General features: G+C 35.4%; 1 protein-coding gene across 1 annotated transcript in view; it reads right to left on the bottom strand.

Annotated features, from left to right (window-relative positions):
* Positions 1-437: 437 nt before the first annotated feature.
* The window catches only part of LOC124635080 (protein embryonic gonad-like), a 130,642-nt gene continuing 112,148 nt past the window's right edge, over positions 438-18,931 (bottom strand). The window contains exon 3 of the mRNA XM_047170866.1: positions 438-2,946. Coding sequence (XP_047026822.1) covers positions 2,035-2,946 — 912 coding nt within the window. The 3' untranslated portion in view covers positions 438-2,034. The remainder of the gene's footprint in view (positions 2,947-18,931) is intronic.

Genomic DNA, 18,931 nt, shown 5'->3' with positions numbered 1-18,931 from the left:
TTTTCAAGAAATACTCGAGTCTTGTTCGTAATGAATATTTAGCATGTCTGTTTGCTTGTAAACACAGTTTGTACGTATGTGTAAGTTGTTTTGTGAAATTTGAATATGGTTGACTTTTTATTTCCCTGTTTGTGCTTTCTTGTTTATTGTGTAGGTTAAATAGTTTATTTTTATCATGAATTTGTTTAATATTGGGTTATTGGTATTAAGTTTATTTTTATAAACATTTATTGGAAAGCTCGTTGTTTGATTCAAGAAATAATTAACAATCTATTGAAATAATGTTTTTTCATGTTTTTTAACATTCTTGAGGTATGTCAGAGCTGAATAAAAACGGACTGTTTTCCTGGTAATAGCAATTATACTGCTGCATACTAAGATAGAAAAGTAACAAACGACTATTTTCTAAGGAGATATTAATAAAACCATAAAACATATAAAGGCACTCGCTTTTTATTATTTTTTTCTTTCAAATATATTAAAATTTACTTAAAACGTAAAAAAATGTAAACACATAGATTAAAAAATATCGTATCACACTGATAACAACAAAATTATGTCTCAATATTGATAACTTAGTCAGTACTGCAGGCTTACTTAGTGAAAAACGATAAACCTTCTTCTGGATCAATCGGGTACAAATGTTAGTACAATATATTTTCTTTGAGTAAATTAAAAAACGTGAAAAGTATTTTTTTCTACTTGATTCTCTTTGCTAAGCTACTAAGTATTCACAAATCTAAGTAAGCCTGCTACTTGTACTTTATTGAACAACGTTTATTTATTACATTTATTTATTCACCCAAATCACAATATATCAAAAATAATATTGTCGACTCCATATTTTGATTATACTGAATGTATTTTTTGAGTAAAACATGTGATGTAAAATTTCAAAAAATATTTTGTTCGACATATTTTTTACTTATTTTTAAGTTTACCTTGGCACTTAATTTGTTCTCTTCGTTATTAACTAATTTACAAAAATTCGATGTTTACGTACATTGTCTTTAATGGCACCAAATAATATGTATTAAAAATATATGTGCACTTGTTTTTGTATTATGTATTTCTGGTCAGAAAAGTATCTTTTTATGTTTTTGAAAAAAAAAAAACACTTGCATTAGATTACACTGGCAACGCAAATAATACAATATATTAAGTACTGGAATAATATGAGCATTGGAATGTTTCATTGTCTTAAAAAAATCTTCAACAAAATAAAAAAGATAACAAAATAATAACACAAGCATATCAAAATAAAAATTACGCTAAAATTAAAAACTAAAACCTTAGAAAAGCTTATAAAAATAAAAAATGACTCAATACAAAACTGGCCTAAAAACTAAGGAAATAAATACTTAAAGTTAAGTAAGTACACAAAACAAAAAAAAAAAAACTATTTTTTACAAGACTCTTAATTTGTACATTAAAATTTTGAGCTTCATTTTAACTGGCCTTTAATCCCATAAGATATTAACTAAAATGGTAAAACATACACTGGCACATTCTATAGTTTGATGCGTTTAGACATAGCTGGTCAAATGTTTATTTTACAAGGTGGCTAAAATACAGTTTTTATCATAAAACAAATGACTTTCCATAAAAGGAGGTCTGATTAATTGTGACGTATAATTAATTGTGCAATTCAAAAGTTTTTTGTCAGTAATTATTTAAAAAATCCGTGTGCACCTACTCCGTATTTCTTTTTATTTCAGCTATGTCCAGAACACGATAAAGAAATAACATTAATTTTACTCTACCTACTCAATAAATACCATAATGTCATTTCTATATTTCTTCAATTTCTTCTACTGTACTTTGCTTTACTACTTACAAACTAAAAGTCCATGACTTGAATTACAAACTAAATAAACACTAGTTATGGTAAATAAGATCAGGTAATCAAGAAGAAAGGAATGTTATCAGCTAAATACTGTATGGCGTGAAAGAGTATTAACAAGAATACTAAAATATTATTTACACATAAATAGAAAACCATGGCTGTACTGTAGTACAGAAAATACTAAAATTTCATCCAGTCATTGGAACCTCTTCTGTTCTTTTCGAGAGATCTAAAGGATTCTTCATAATTTCTTTAGTGCTTTCTTCACTCAGATCGATCGATAGCTCAGGCTCTGAATCACTAACTTCATCGTTCTTCGGACTTCTAAATATCATGGCAGTAGACTTTATAGATAGGTCTATGGGTTGATCTTGGTCTATTGCTACTCCTGCAACAGCTGGTGAGTGGAGGAGCAGATCTCCACCGTTTCGGTTCTGCCAGGTGGTGAGACCAGGTGGAGCTGCTCTCATAGACTGTAGTTGAGCTGGTAGGTATGGCGCACTCCTCGGAGAAAAGCTTGGTGGTGCAGAGACTGAACCAAAAGGAGACGGTGGCATCGTAGGCTTCCGTTTTCTATCTTTGCCTTGATTTCTAATCGCTTGTAACCGTACATCTTTGTCGCTGCAAGGGGAAGACGCAGGTCTAAAGATACTAAGGCCACTTGTACTTCTAGAACTATTGTCGTCTTCAGGATCTGCCGATGAGGCTCCTGAATCTGATGGTGACACACTTTGCCGCGTCACTTCTTCCGTAAATTGAGTTTTTTCTGAGTTTTTGTAGTATTCTGCTAACGCTGCCGCTGGGAGTAAGTTCGCAGGCAGGTATGATGGATTCATGGATGAATTGAAAGTGGGCGGTGATTTACTGGTCTGCATGTGCTGTATGTGTTGTTGCTGCTGCTCTTGGAGTAAGCAGTGGATCTTGAACCAGTTCGACCGTCTCCCGTACCTGGAGCCTGACTTCGACATGCCGACTAGGAGACATTTTCGTAGCCTGCACGCTTTGCAAGCAGTCCTGTTCTTCTTATTGATCACACACTCCCCGTTGTTCTTGCACTCCGATATCGAGGACAGGTTGTTGTACGTCCGCCCGAAGAAAGACTGCAACAAAGAAAACATAATTTTAATTAACGAAGCTCATCAAGATCATGTTGATATTGATATAAGAGAATATGATATATATGCAAAAAATGGAAATTAAAAAGGGCATTCGATTTTCTCGAGAAAACGACAACGCCAATTTTGGCGTACACGGCCGCATTAATTTAGTTTAAAATATCGACGGACTTCCGTCGGCATCGCATAAGAAACAACAATTTATAAGCGATACAGTTAAAACGAATCATCCGTGGGCCCATTCAATTCGGTCCGGCCCTGCACGGAATTAAAAATTACATTTTTCAAAAAGTCATCATAAAGAGCAGTGCGAGTCGTATTAAAATCTGGGTCAACACGAATAAGGTCGTATCTCACACTTAATATTACAGAAGTGAGCTTCGCTACGGGTACTGTTGCGTCTCGCGACATAAGTAATGGGGGTCTTTTGCGAATTTTTCGTAAATAAATTTGGAAGTTACCCCGCTGCGAGCGGTCTCGGGTCTCTTCTTACTCAATTAAACTCGTACAAAAGCGTAAAATATGTGATTGTGCTACAGTTTCACTGTGCACCGCCGTTTGGTCGGGGCACTTTCAGCAGTAAATAACGATGTGCCTCATTATTTTGGATTATAACAATATTTTGGAATGCAATATGCGATTATTGGTACACATATTGTTTGCATTATGCTCGCTTGTGAGAATTTGAATTTTAATATTCAGATTGAACTTTCTAATTAGGCTCAGCTAAAATTATGAGTTTTAATTAAAACCTGCGGCAATTTTTTTCTCATCATTTTACCTGGATTAACCCGAGAGATGTTACGAAGAATTTAAATGTGGTTCTTGACAAGGTCATCACAAATTACAATAATCAAGATGTCATAGAAACTGTAACGAGACATTTTCGTCACCCAGATAACCATTTACAAACTAGCGGGACCTGTCAGATAAACGAAAAAATTTGGGCAGACACGTACTCGACGTTCGCAAATAGTATCGTAACAAGTAGCATTGTTAGTCACGGATATGCACTGTGCCCTTTTTGACCGGGAGGGAAGCAAGTAAATTGAGGTAATTTCGCGAACTCATGTATGTGAGTCACTAGATTAGAAATTTCAGATAAGTCCGTCTTCCTTATGGGCGAGCCGCGTTACAGATTGTGCTCTCTAATTGAGCCTCGCAGTACGTGACGTGATTCTCTTTAGTTATTATGCGAAATAATCTTGTAATAATGGGCATTGTCCATTTTTCATAAAATAATTGGAGTTTGTTATGTTGCGTATGATGGTTTTAGTATCCTTTTGGCGTAACTGTAAACCTTTTTTTTTAGTGGAACTTGTAAATATCTTTAAAAGTACCTGTAGGTCACTCTATGTGTGACAATTAATTACTAGTTTAAGTATTTTTCAATAACATTATATTTACGCATTTCTAAGGCAAAAATCGCTCAATAAGTAGCTAAAAACCATTTCAAACCCACACACTGTTAACGAATTCGAAAAGATCATAAGTGCCAGTGGCGCCATCTGTCACATTAATCGTAAGCTACTAAAGCGATTTACATAATATCGTAAAGCAATGTCATCGATTGGTCAGCTTGACCACACAGCCTGCGAAGCCCCTAAGGGAATATAGCGTTAAGATGAAGTGTTTTGAATGTACCGTGCGGCCAGACCATGGATTGGTGACCATCTAAGTTATAAGGAGTGAGTGAGTCCCTTCGTATATCGGAAGGTACCTTAAATTGTGGATCCCGGATGGCATTTGAACATTTTGGTAGTCTTTACGGGAAGTTAAAAGCAAGAAGGGGTGAAACCAGTCTTGTCAAAAAGTAGGATTTAGGTCAGATAGGCAGTCGCTTCATGTTAAACACTGGTACTCGGTAGGATAAAAAGCAAGAAAAGAGCTGAGTTTCGAGAATTCAGTAATAGCTATAATTAAATTAATGTTATTCCTTAATTGGTTTTCGATATTGATATTGATCTTGATGACTAAATTCAAGAATTAGTCACTGACCATATTAATCTTTCTTTTCTAAGTCTAGATATAGTTGAGACGCATAGTGAAGTCAATGTTTGCTCCATTCATAATTCATATTATATGAGAGAACAGAACAAAACAATTTATATATCTCTCAAAAAAGTTTTTACATGAACATTATGGGGGTTAGAAAACTGACGGAAAATTTGACATCATCATCCTCCGAGCCTTTTCCCAATCATGTTGGGGTCGGCTTCCAGTCTAACCGGATTCAGCTGAGTACCAGTGCTTTACAAGAAGCGACTGCCTATCTGACCTCCTCAACCCAGGAAAATTTGACATAATATGTATTTATTTTCAAATTCTTAAGCTTAGTAATAGATCTATATTTTTAACTTGTATGAAGACGGATATGCTAAAATAATGATTCCTCCTCCTCGATCGTTCCCTCAATGCTGAGGATCGTGACTCCTTTTTATTTCGTCAACCAGTTGTCTCCATCGGTTACGTTCCGTTGCTTGGTGTAGTGCAGTGCTGACAGATATCTCCAGTTCCTCCGATATCTGGTCTGACCACCGTTTGGGACTTCTACCTCTAGGTCTTTTGCCTTCAATTTTTCCTGTTACCATCAGGCGTTCCAAGTTGTTAGTGTCTCTGCGAGCAACGTGGCCGAAATACCGTACTATTCGCTGCAAGCAGGTAGTGGATAAGCGTTTTGTCTTTTCTAGCTTTAGTTGTTGTAGAATGGATACATTTGTGCGGAAGGCTGTCCATGGTATCTGCAGCATACGGCGCCAACACCACATCTCAAAAGCGTCGATTCTCAGCCTGTCGGCAGCTTTAAAAGTCCACGTTTCCGCACCATATAATGCGATGGAAAAGACAAGAGTGCGGACCAGATGTATTTTGGTCCGATATCTGATATTTCGGTCCTTCCAGACTTTGCTCAACTGGGTCATCGCTGTCTTTGCCATGCCAATTCGCCTACGTATTTCAGGTTCGCTACTTCCCTTATTTGTTATTAACGAGCCAAGGTATTGGAACTGGTTTACGGTCTCGTAGTCTTGTAGGATATCAGTGCGTTGAATAGTGTCAAATCGATCAACGATCATGAGCTTGGTCTTAGATTTGTTAATTGCAAGTCCCATTTCCAGACTGGCTGTTTCTAAACGACGCAGCAGCTCCGCCATTTCGTTTTCGGATGATGCGAAAAGGGTGGTATCGTCTGCATATCTCAGATTAGATATCTTGACTCCACCTATCTTTATGCCACCCTCCCAGTCTTCTAGCGTTTGACGCATAATGTGTTCTCCGTAAATATTAAAGAGTATAGGAGAGCTTATGCATCCCTGACGAACGCCCTTCTGGAATGTGAAACGGCTTGATGTTGTGTCTCCTACTGTTACAGTGCCATAACTCGACTCATAAAGGTTGCGAATCAGCATTACGAGGTGGGAGGGTACCCCCGCTTCGGTAAGTACTTTCCATAGTTTCTCCCACTTGACGCAGTCAAAAGCTTTTTGGTAGTCCACAAAACACATGAAAGTTGGGGTGTTATATTCGTAGCATTTTTCTATTATGAGCCTTAAGTTTAATATTTGTTCTCTCGTTCCCCTTTCTTTTACAAAACCCGCTTGTTCTTGGGGTATTTGCCAATCCAGGAAAGCTCTTAGTCTGGCATTGAGGATGTTAAGGAGAACTTTGCTGGCATGGGATATTAGTGCAATAGTTCTGTAATTACTACAGTTCCGCATCGATCCTTTTTTATGGAGAGGAAGAATTGCGGAGTGTACCCAGTCAGATGGCCAAAGTCCTGTATGCCATATTCTATTGCATATATTATGCAGGCATGTTATTCCATTTGAGCCCAGTCCTTTCAAGACTTCCGCTGTGATTCGATCCGGCCCTGGTGCTTTATTTCTTTTAAGTTTCCGGATCGCATCTTCAACTTCTGAACGGAGAATGCTGGGCTCTTCATCTCCTATGATTTTATTTGATGAAGTGGATTTGGATGATTGGTCTTGGTAGAGTTCCTCGCAGTATTCTTTCCATCTTTCAGCTACTTTGGCAACTTCATGTATCGGATTCCCATTTTTGTCATCTATCACCCACGAGGAAGGTTTGACTTTGTGTGTTATTTGTTTGACCTTTCTGAAAAGATCAGCAGTTTGATACTTGTCCGCATGATGTTCGATTTCGGTACAGATGTTCTCCAAATACTGGTTCTTATCCCTTCTGCACTGTCTTTGAATTAACCTGGACATTTGAGAGTACTTCACTTCGAAATTTTCGGGTCTTTCGCCACTTTTGAGTTCTTTACGTAGCTTTATGTTAGACCAAACCTCCTCTGACATCCAGTCTTTTTTATCCATAGGTTTTTTGGCTATAAAATCTAGTGCATTAACAATTTTCTCGCTAAACTGCTGCCATTGCTCTTCTGGATTCATATGTGCAATTTTAGGGGTGAGTTCTGCTAGATATGATTCCGTATTGTTCTGGAAACCATCGTATTCCGGTTCTGAGAGCCTAGCTAAAGGTTTTGCTTTCTTACGACGAACCTTTAGACGCACTCGTAGATCTGACACTAGCAGTTGATGATCAGAGCCACAATCCGCTCCTGGATATGTTCTAGTGTTCGTTATGGACGACTTCCATCTGTTTGCAATCGTAATAAAATCAATTTGATTACGGTATTTTCCACCGGGTGAAGTCCATGTATATAATCTTCGCTTGTGGTGTTTGAAGCACGTGTTGGTTATAGTTAAATTATTGCTTACACAGAAATCTATGAACATTTCACCCCTCTCATTTCTGGTGCCAAGTCCATGTTTTCCAAGTATGTGGCGGATGTGGTCATCTTGTTCAGTGCTCCCTACCTTCGCATTCCAGTCTCCTTGAATTATTAGGATCTCGCGCTTGGATATGTTCTCTACTGTTGTTTGTAGAGTTCCATAAAAATTGTCAATGTCTTCCTTTGTTGACTGTGCTGTAGGTGAGTAGATTTGGATGATGTTTAGGGGAAGTGGGGTACAGTTGATGCGCATGGTCATAATTCTGTCATTTATTGGGATGTAGCCAGTGACGAATTTACGTAGTCTACGAGATACCAGTATGCCTACGCCATTTTTGCTATCAGTTTCGTGACCGGAGAAAAACATTAGATTGCCACTCGAAGTTGTGAGGTGTCCTTGTTGCTTCATATGAGTTTCGCATAATCCAAGCAACATAAGATTGTGTTCATTCATCTCCTTCTCTACAATCGCGAGTTTTCCCGGTTTCAGCAATCCTCTTACGTTCCATGTTCCCATTCTTTGCTTGATGCGCATGGATGGTTTCTTGTTGTCCTCAGTAGCATCAACTGCCTCGGTAGCCTGATGACACACTATCGAAGAGTCTTCGGTCGCATATTTCACACTCGTCGACCCGGGAATCGGCGAGCGCCGAGGGTCAGTCGGATCGTCCGACGTACTAACTTTTCTGTCGTTGACCTTCATGGAGTTCTCTTGGGAGCATAATCGTAGTGGGTTCCCATTACCTTCTACGTCGGTTTGTTTTGAGGGTATTTAGTCCCCAGGGCCACCGTAGCCATGTTGTTGAGTAGGATACTTCACCGCCGCCTACTACTCGGCGTTGGCGTATTTTACAGCGGTCTTATTCCCTGGTGGTATTGGGTGTACGCCGTTCACCAGCCAACCCTCCTCCTTTCGCAACCGGGCTTGGGACCGTCTATGGCGGAGTTAAAAAAAAACAACACACAAACACAAAATAATGATTAACAATACAAATTCAAAATAAAAAACCGAAAACACTAATTAATTCTTAACACGACATTTAACCTATGTAGAACAATAAAACTTGGATACATTCAAGATAGCTGCACCGAAATACGATTTGATTGACATTTATTTCATTTTCGAATAATTTACGGTTGACCACACACCCGTCGAGATGCACAAATTAACCGACCAGTATGCTAATTGGTAGTAAAACCACCAAATTGAGTAATCTTTATGATTTATACGCGATTACTTGGAGTTTAAGAGTTGTATTTGTGGGCAGAATGACGTGCGCCTATTTAATTTATTTTAGACATGAATTTTGCGTGACATTTATTTTATGCATCATTATCTTTCTTCTTCCCTTGTTTCAAGTTGCATTTCCTGGTTTCAATACTTTTGTATCAAATTCTTTGAAAAATCTACTCAAGCAATTGGATGACATGACTGTCTAATATGTCTATACCAATGTGATAAAGAGCATTATTTTGTTTGTTTCTTTGCTTGTAATGTTCTGAAGGATTCGAAAAATAACCAATTTGAGAAATTATTTTACTGTTGAGAAGCTAGATTATCCCCGAGTAACATGAGCTATATTTTATCTGGGTAGTAGTTTCCCCAAGACGCAAGTTAAGGAGACAATAAATCATAAATTATATCCGTCATTATAAAAAAGGTTGTCACATCCGTCCTTTGACTGGACCATAATACACTAGTTAAGATAAACATGTCCAACACCTATTTAATAGCACGTATTAATAAAAAGTATGAGCTCCATAAAGCTTACACGATGCTTACCGATAAACACTTGTGCATGTCTAATTAAAAACGTTCCTCAATAGACAAGACTGAATACATTATGTGCAATACAAAGTATATTACAGAAGTGCCACTTTGTAATCTAAATATAGGAATTATCTTCCTCCTTGATTTTCCGCAACCTGTGGTAAGTAACTATTACATGCAAAATGGTTTTTTTTATCGACTTTAGAATCCTAAGAACGCGCCGGCTCTCAAAAAAATAAACATTCCAGCTTTTTAATATGACTTTAGAATTTTAGATATTATACTTTTAGCTTTTGATTAAGTAGACAGTTGGTGGTCTTGTAATTTCGTGCTACAATGAAAGAGGTATGTAAAAGAGGTGTCTCATGAGAAAAGTTTTCAGGTCCGATTTCTAATTTTAAAAATGGTAATGGCAGTTTTTATTTCAAATACATATCTGTATAAATCGTGGACGTTGGTGTAACTACATTGTTTTTTTTTTTAATAGTGGGTCTTCTGATGTACCTCTGAGGTTAATTTTAATAAGATCCTAGTTAGTCCCTTATTTACGATAGTGTATTTGAACCATATCTGGTTTAATCGATGAGGTGTATGGCTCACAGACTGGAACAAATTGCTCGTTCTTTGAATATAATTGTTTATAGACTCAATGTTTCTACTTTAATGAGATGAGATGAAAATCTTCATTTTATTTTGAGGTAATTAGTCTTAGTGGCTAATGAGAGGGATTGGTATTTATTGTGGATGACAAAATTCACTAATGATATTTAAGACTTAGAGCTTGTTTCACCATATTTGGAAGATTTCCTTAAGGCCAAAGCCTGTTGGGACTAGAATATTGTCCGAAAGAATAACCACTACCGTGAACATGAAAGGCACCAAAAATGCATAGGTTTTATACTAAAAGAGTCTGACTCTCTCTTCTGCTCCTTCTACGAAAATATTTGAAAATACATTTGTGTCCATTTGTTTTCTTTTAAGATCAAATTTTTTCGCTGCTACTAATCTATAGAGGTACAGGGTAGGGAATCATTAAGTCTTTTAAAATACTGTTCATCTTTGCTCTTCGATACCATTCTCGTAGCTGAATTAAAAGCACCTTTCAACTATAAAAAAAATAGCTAACTACCAGCTTTCCAATCCTTGCTTCAAGCTACACAAGTGCCTCACTAGACCACTGGGAAAGAAACGCATAAACTCAATATATCACCATGCAAATCTCACAATGACAAATGTACTAAGAATTTTGATTCTTACGTGGGTGGGTCTCAAGTTCTCACGGCCTATGAATACTTATATACTAAAATATATATATATACACTTTCATACAACGACAATGTTGAGTCGAAGTTTTATTGAGATTAGATGAGATTTATAGATGGAGGAATTATAATATTTTCAAAGATTTATTTCGAAGTCTGTACCGCCATTACAAAGTGCCGTTAATCATTGGTTAGAAGATTTTTTTGTTGGTAGCCAGGTGTTTTGTTTCATAGGCTTTTTTGAGATGAATTAGTTGGTTATCGACGAATAATTAATGTGTTAGTTTTTATGAGGTATACCCGTGTTGCTAAGGGGTATCAGGTTTACTATGGTAACTGGGTTGAGCAGTTTAGATAGGAAGTCTCTCCATGTAAGCACTCGTACTCATTTCCATCTGGATAGACTGGGAGCGGATCCAATATTTTTGGGAAATAGCTAGCTAAATGATGAGCTAAGAGCTATGCAAAACCGTAACTTCTTAAACACAAACCTACAAGTTTATTATAATTAAACAAATTGTGATGAACACATTGAAACAGGTTACGATTGGAAAGCAATTACATTCCTACGTTTCTTGAAAACCTACTTACAGCATAATAATACTGACATTTTCCAAATATCCATAACATACACCACAATATTACATTCGGTGAACATATTTTGCGCATTTAACCCTACAATGCTGATGCGGTCTCACCAAGTATTGTGTTACAAAATGACGAGTTTCTGACCCAAAAATTGTGTAACCTGTGGTTTTAAATTGTGATTCATGTTTGTATCCTAGCGGTTCTGCGTATAACGTGTAATATTAAGATATTTGTTACTGACAAATTGAGGTTTTTGTGACGGCTATGACTGTTTTAGGTGAGGTGAAAAAGAACATTTGAAATATTATTGCTTATAATATTATGTCTTGTTTATTAACGAAAATTGGTATTAGTGATTTATCTCTAAATAATTCGTCTCCACCTACAAATTACTTCACTCTTTAAGTAACGATGATCCTTACACATTATCGCAACCGACATTTGATTAATACATTCAAAAGCTAGACTAATCCATATCTAGATTACAAGACCCATTGTCTCCCACAACACAACCTACCAAACGCAGACCCGCCTCATTTTTATCAGACAAAATTAATGACGAAACGCCAACATCTGGCAATAATTTCGACACGATTCGACACAAAATGTTATCAATTTTGCAGAACAAAAATGGTGTTAGTAATAAATCTTGGGTTATATATTTTTAGAGGCGATTTGAGTTTGAACGACCGCAAACAATAGTTCACGATAGATAATGACCGATCGGTGGCAAGTGCCATGGTCACTTGTGTTCTCACGGCATAGTGGCGGTCGGTTAGACCTGTGCTGTAGTGAAGGGTTGAGCGGGCAGTGATTTTAAGATCTTTTTGAGCTAATTTTTATTCCTGCAGACAATGATTATCTCTTTTTATTTTTAGCTTTCTATACAGACAGAGTTTTGGAGAAACTCTATAGCATTTTGTACGCCAATGTTAACTAACTTCTAATTCTACAGTAGGAATGTATTCTTCCTTTTAATTGTTATTCGATACCTATCTCAGTCAACTTCAAAATAACATAGATCATTGTTATTGTGTAATTTGAGAAAATTTACCTGAATAAAAAAGTAATAATTTCAAAGTAAAAAAATCCGTTTAATTTCTAAACTCGCTGCCGCCCCGCTCATCATGAACACCTTACACAAAGCGACCTGCGCCCGCGGCGGTGCGTGCATTTGGTAGCGACGGCGCATCTGATCGCCGCGACCTATATACAGAGCAAATTATACGGATTATGTAATTATTGGCTCTATTTTGTATTGAAGGCTTTTTCGTTGTATAATGTTAGGTAAATATGGGTGTATATAATATGTAGGTTTGTGTTAAGGTTAGTGGTTTTCAGTCAAAAGTCGAATACGAAATATTGATAGGCTGCAATATGTGCTGAAAACAAACGCTGTTCAATGTGAATGAGAAAACTATGCTGAGATTTTTTACCGACTTTCAAAACGGAGAAGTTACTCAATTTAAATGTCGCATTTTTAATTTCTTAGAATTTTGTAAAACAATAATAATGAAGATGTTTGATGTCGTAATTTCAGGACATGCTTACCTAATTTTTGTCAATTGGCAACTTTAGCTACCGAAAACAATATTTTCATAAAAATAGCCGTAACAAAACAGTACCAATTAAACAAACCTAACTAAAACCTACACCTACAACACACCAATATACCCACACCTATAATAAAACAACCCAGATCAACCGGCGACCCCAGCAGTGTCGGGTTGCGCAACCAAGGAGAGCGTCCTGATGTATAACCAACGATTTCTGTCCACGATTACAACTGAAACTTATTACACACTTGCATAACTTAAAGATACACATAAAGATATGGAATTTATATATTTTTAAGTTATTCGCTGTAACTTGAGTTTGTAATGCGCGATAATTTATAATTAGGGAAGTTAGGGTTTAAATTACTAAGGATATTATATAGTTGTGGTTTATAGTCCTTAATATAGATTTGGTAGATTAGTTCGCTCTTCTTCCTTGAATATTATCACATAAATTTATTTATTTCTGCTCTTATATTTATTTACAAACACTAGATGTTTTTGAGTAGGTTAAAGGTGCCGTAGAAATTCTTTCATTCACAATATCTTTTTATGTCCACTTTAATGCTCATAACTACTTTCTATGTACACATGTGTATCAACAAGCCTCTTACGTTACAATAACTTTCTGTGTATATCAATCACAAGTCATATTTGAACCAAAAACCAGAAGCTACATATACCTACCTATCGACGAAATATGTCATAAGATATCAGACTACCAAATGTTACCTAGCCTATTTTCCCACGTAATATACAAACTGTTAAGTCATTCGCTCCATAAAATCAACAATAAACTGGCATTATTCTAATTCAACGTCAGCTTTCTACATCACACAAATTGATTCGCTTATCACCTGTCTAACATAATTCCATCACTTCTAAGACTCGCAGACTGCAGATTAAATAGTCGGCCAACAGTTGCCGTGGTGGTACGCAATGATTTTTTTAAGAAAGGTTCTTCCTGATTCCAATCAAAGTGTTGAGTCGATCTGATATCGGACAAATACCTGATCGTTGTAACGTGTGTACTAACATTCATCTTTATACTGATTTATGAGCCCAAACAAACTATCGGCCGACTAAAAGTTTGTAGCTTACGCGTTCTTAGGCTGATCGAAAAGAAATATTCACACATTTTGAATAATATATTGATCTATAAACAATCGGAAAGGTTCCGCCCACACTTCCAAATGTGTATCGATGTTTTTGAGTAAAAAATCTGTGACCTGCGCCTACGCGTTTGACCGGAGCTATGCAAATCACGTGATGTAAGCTGTGGTATATAGGCATATTAATGGTGTTTGGGCTTTCAGTGATAAAATGTTGGTGATAAGAAGTGCGTTTGTATTGGTGTTGTTTTTATTCATGGAAATTAAACGCTACTGATTTTGTGATAGCGGCTGTGAACTAGGTTTCGGTGTTTGAAAACAAAAGCACTGTTTGAAAACACTGACTCATTTTGAGTGATTTTGAGTTTCACTCAGACTTATTCTCCATAGGTAACTATCACAAAACTGCATGTTTGTACGAGGAGCTAATGATAAATGTGTTTTATCGCTTGTAAGTTGCATCATAATCAATCCAGTAGTTTTAGCGTGAAAGGAACATAAACATACCCTTACACACTTTTTTATTTATAATACCAGTTAGTAATAGTAGTATCTACATGGACATACATAAAACTGCTTATAAAACAAATGTATCGCTTTGTTCTATAACATATCTATACACAATTTATACATAACAAATTGTTATCTAGTAAAATATTGCCTATTATGTTGAAATTAGTCACCAAGCCTTCGTGTTCACGATACACTTTCCTTTTCCGAGAAAAACATAGAAACTAGTTTGTATATTACGCATTATTTCGAAATACTTGATATTCATTGATGAAATCTTGCAAAGAAAGTAGGCACATTCAAGAGTATGTGTCATGATATATGGCAACCGTTAATTCTAATATATGCATATATTTGCGAGTCCTATTTTGATTATAAATAATGCTACTCGTATTTTTTGCAAAATTATGCGAAAATAATTCAATATAAACAGTATAATAATTAAGTACAATTTGTAAAACGTTTCTGAAATATCCAGAACTTTATAATAAGCATCATTTAATTAGAAAAACACTGGTACTCAACGGCATCCGTTCAGACTGTACGACTCCGACGTAGTTAGGAAAAGGCTAGGTAGATGATGATATAATGGGACATCTATTTTTGACTCCAAAAAAAATCGAATCAAAGGTCCTTCTTTTTTTTTTTTAATACCATAAACTTTTTCAAACCTTAACACTAGTAACCGCAAAATTAGTAGGTATAGAGTTAACATCAGAAAAACGCAAAAATCGTGATCCACAATTGCGTCATCAAGGATATGATAACACTACTAAAAAGTATTTCTCAAACCTGACTCATTTCACTCAGAAAATCATGATCTACATTCGTAAAAACTACGATGCAAAATGTCTATTTTATTATTTATTTTCCTTATGAGATTCCAAGAACATTTAATCAACTGGAACTGCAATATCAAATCTATGCGTAAAAGCCGAGTAACAAAGCTACCATTTTACGCGTGGGGTTTGAGGCAACGCCCGGGAAACTGGGTAAAAGAAAGATTAGATTTGTCAGTTACTCGATGTAAAACACTGGTACTGAACTACATCCATTTAGGTAGGAAGCCGACCGACTTACTTGTGGAAGGGCTAGCTCAGTGGTTCTTAACCGGTGGTCCGCGGACCACTGGTGGTCCCTGGAGGCATTCCAAGCGGTCCGCGAAGCTTTGCTTCGCGACGTTGTTATCCATCTTACTTGACCGAACAGAAAAAAAATAAGGTTTGAAATGTAGCCCTTTTACGTAATTTTGATTCTGAGTCTTAAAAAACAATTAAAATTTCCCGCTCGCTTCGCTCGCGTATTCAGAAACGATATGCCCTCGTTTTTACATTTGTCAACAAACAAAAAGTTAAAGTACGTTTGGGCTACATTGTACGTAATTGTGGTTCTCAGTCTTAAAAAATGATTAAAATTTCCCGCTCGCTTCGCTCGCGTATTCAGCAACTGTATGCCCTCGTTTTTGCATTTGTCAACAAACAAAAAGTTAAGTACGTTTAGGATACATTTCACGTCCATATCCGTACGAGTCCGAAAAAAATTTAGTAAAGAGAATGCAGTCACAAAAATCACATTAAAATAAAATCTGTAGCTTTTAGTTTTTTGCTAAATAATAAAGAAATGAGTGCTAATTATAAAGTGTGCTTGTATTCTTTATCAAAGAACCCTCAATTTAGACAAATCAATGGGGTGGTCCCCGGCAAGCCAAACTTTTGGTAAAGTGGTCCCTCATGACAAAAAGGTTAAGAACCACTGGGCTAGCCAAATGATGAATGAGTTAACGCAACAAATAGAGAAAGCTCACTCATACGCATTTAATCATAACATCACACATGCATTATGACGCAAGCATGAACTTGATCATACTATCGTGCTTTTAGCAGAGAAAAGACTTGGCAACGGCGTGTCCTGTTAGTTACTTCTCCAAGACATCACTTGAGATGAGATCAGATGTCAGATGTTTCCTTGAAAAGTGTTACTATTTATTGATGCTGAGTAATCTTAAGTGGGTTAAGTTAAGTGCTAATTTGTGGTTAAGGTATTGAAATATAGATAAAATTGCTAGAATTGATGTGCACAATATTTGATATAGATTTGTATGACATTTTTAGTTGTCATCGTCATCTGATCTTTACTCATACGGAGAAGGTATGAGTGTTGACTTAATGCGCTCGCTCTTGGTGGACATTAGAGCAATTTAAATTTTTTGTAGTTCAGTGGACCCCATAAATATTATTATTTATTGTAGTTTTCAGTTTATATTATATTAGCAGCAACAATAACTTGGGTAAGTTGGGTTGGTTTTTACCCTTTGGGTAAGAAACCCTAAAAAGGATATCATTATGGAAATAAAAAGGTGCTCACTCATAGCTTTAAATATAAATACCTATAAGGAGCGACCAAAAAGGTATAACAATGACCTTTTAACCGTAATCTTAACTATTTTACCTCAAAAGTAAAATACACGAGTTTCAAAGACTAATAATAGATGGATGCGTCATCCTTATAACATTTTATTAATTTATGATAGATCAGTTCTCAATATTAAAAGATTTTTTAGGCAACTATAGAAGCTTATGGTTTTATATCTTGTTATAAAAAAACAACTGTTCCGAAGCGCGCTTTAATTAAAATATTTTAATACTAACATTATAATATAACTTTGCCTGCCTACCTTTTTTAGTTTACTACGTGTGTTGTAGTTATTGTATTCAAAATTCTGAGATTTATCGATATTTTTATAAAATGACAAATTATGTTTAAAAATACAGTACACCTAAGTGTGACATTTATTAATTATTTTAATGGATTAGTCGTCGACACATTAAATCATAATATTATTTTATATATATTTTAATAATCATGACTTATTTATGACTTTTGACATCTGTAGGCCAGTGCAGAATTAGTGCTTACGGAAATAGGAATCCTTGCCCTGAGTTCACAAGACTAATTTAGGAAACTTTTAAATAAGGATTAAAGATTTTTGCTCAGAATTCATAATTAAAAACAGACGTACAGACAGAGACGATGAAATAATATTAATTATTATTAAATATGAAATGTATCGAGAACACGATTTAAAGATCGATAAAATATAAATTATGTATAAAACCCACATAGCTTCGATCATAACTGTTCATAATTAATTTATAAGGTATTTAGTTCATTTAGTCTAGACTCCCTCATTATTTAGTCTGCGACTTTTGTTATCAATCACAAAATTAATATTTATTTTAGATAATCATATCATTTGTAAACGATTTACGTTAAACAGATGTTTCTATAAATATTTTTTTATCTTTCACATTTTTAATGCGATTAATAAACAGTAAGTAATTATCAAATAGCGCATATTTGTATGCAAAACGAATCATTATTGTATAATTCATTAATTTGTCTGGGCCTTCCATTAATATGTAAAACATGAAAGTCCAGTGATCACAGCTGAAAATCATTTTCTTTTCTAAACGTTTACTCCCAAATACTAATCCGACTTCATTAAATAATGTTCGTAAATATTATGGCGCAGCTATACAATAGTCAAATTAAAACTTTTACATAAAATTTCAGATCGTAACTGTTATGTTTTATTTCAGTAGACCATGTTACCTATAAATTATATTGAATATACATATATTATGTACGCTCTAAGTTAAATTAAAATATTAGATAAAAAATAATTTATTAGTCAATTAAAACAAAACATTGTATCTGTGACAACCACAACAGTTAACGTGTTCAACACAAAACATTTATATCGACTTCATTAAGAAATCTCCGAAACGTCAAAGTGTCATTGACCTGAGCCGCACCTATTAAGTTTTTAGTGCACAAACATTCCATAGTTTGTGATAAGGTCCAATAAATATATCACAGAGCTTCACCCCGGTACTAAATCTCTACAATACAGCACCAAACCTATCTAACAATAAAAAATGACCACCAAGTGTTGGTTACGAAATTTTAGGACGGGGTCATGTTGTAAGATTACAGCGATTTTTGAAAAAAGTCAGTTACCAACATTACAAATGTTTGTATTTTTATTATTTTTTTTTATTTTACGGAATGCAATCCTGAAACCTTAAAATATTTAACATTTTCTAAGCATCACTTTGTTTATTCACAGTTTAGTTTGTTTACTCTTATAAGCACTTAATAAAAACAGGTGCCAAAATAATGTATTTTTATTTTTACTTACGTAAGTAAAAAATATTAATTTCAGTGTTATTAAGGTTAGCTAAATAACAATGTTATAAGAAAATTTTGTAACATGAAAGGGCTTGATAAAAAACGCTCCGCTCATGCCTTGCACCACAATCTAACAGGTATTTTATCGACTCGTGCGCACGGGTGATAAAAAAGCATATAAATATAAACGCTAGAGGTATAAAGGAGCTGAATTAATTAACAGAGTT

The sequence above is a fragment of the Helicoverpa zea genome, chromosome 12 (genome assembly GCF_022581195.2).
Source record: "Helicoverpa zea isolate HzStark_Cry1AcR chromosome 12, ilHelZeax1.1, whole genome shotgun sequence".
NCBI lineage: Eukaryota > Metazoa > Arthropoda > Insecta > Lepidoptera > Noctuidae > Helicoverpa > Helicoverpa zea.
This window is presented reverse-complemented; position numbering and strand designations above follow the sequence as displayed.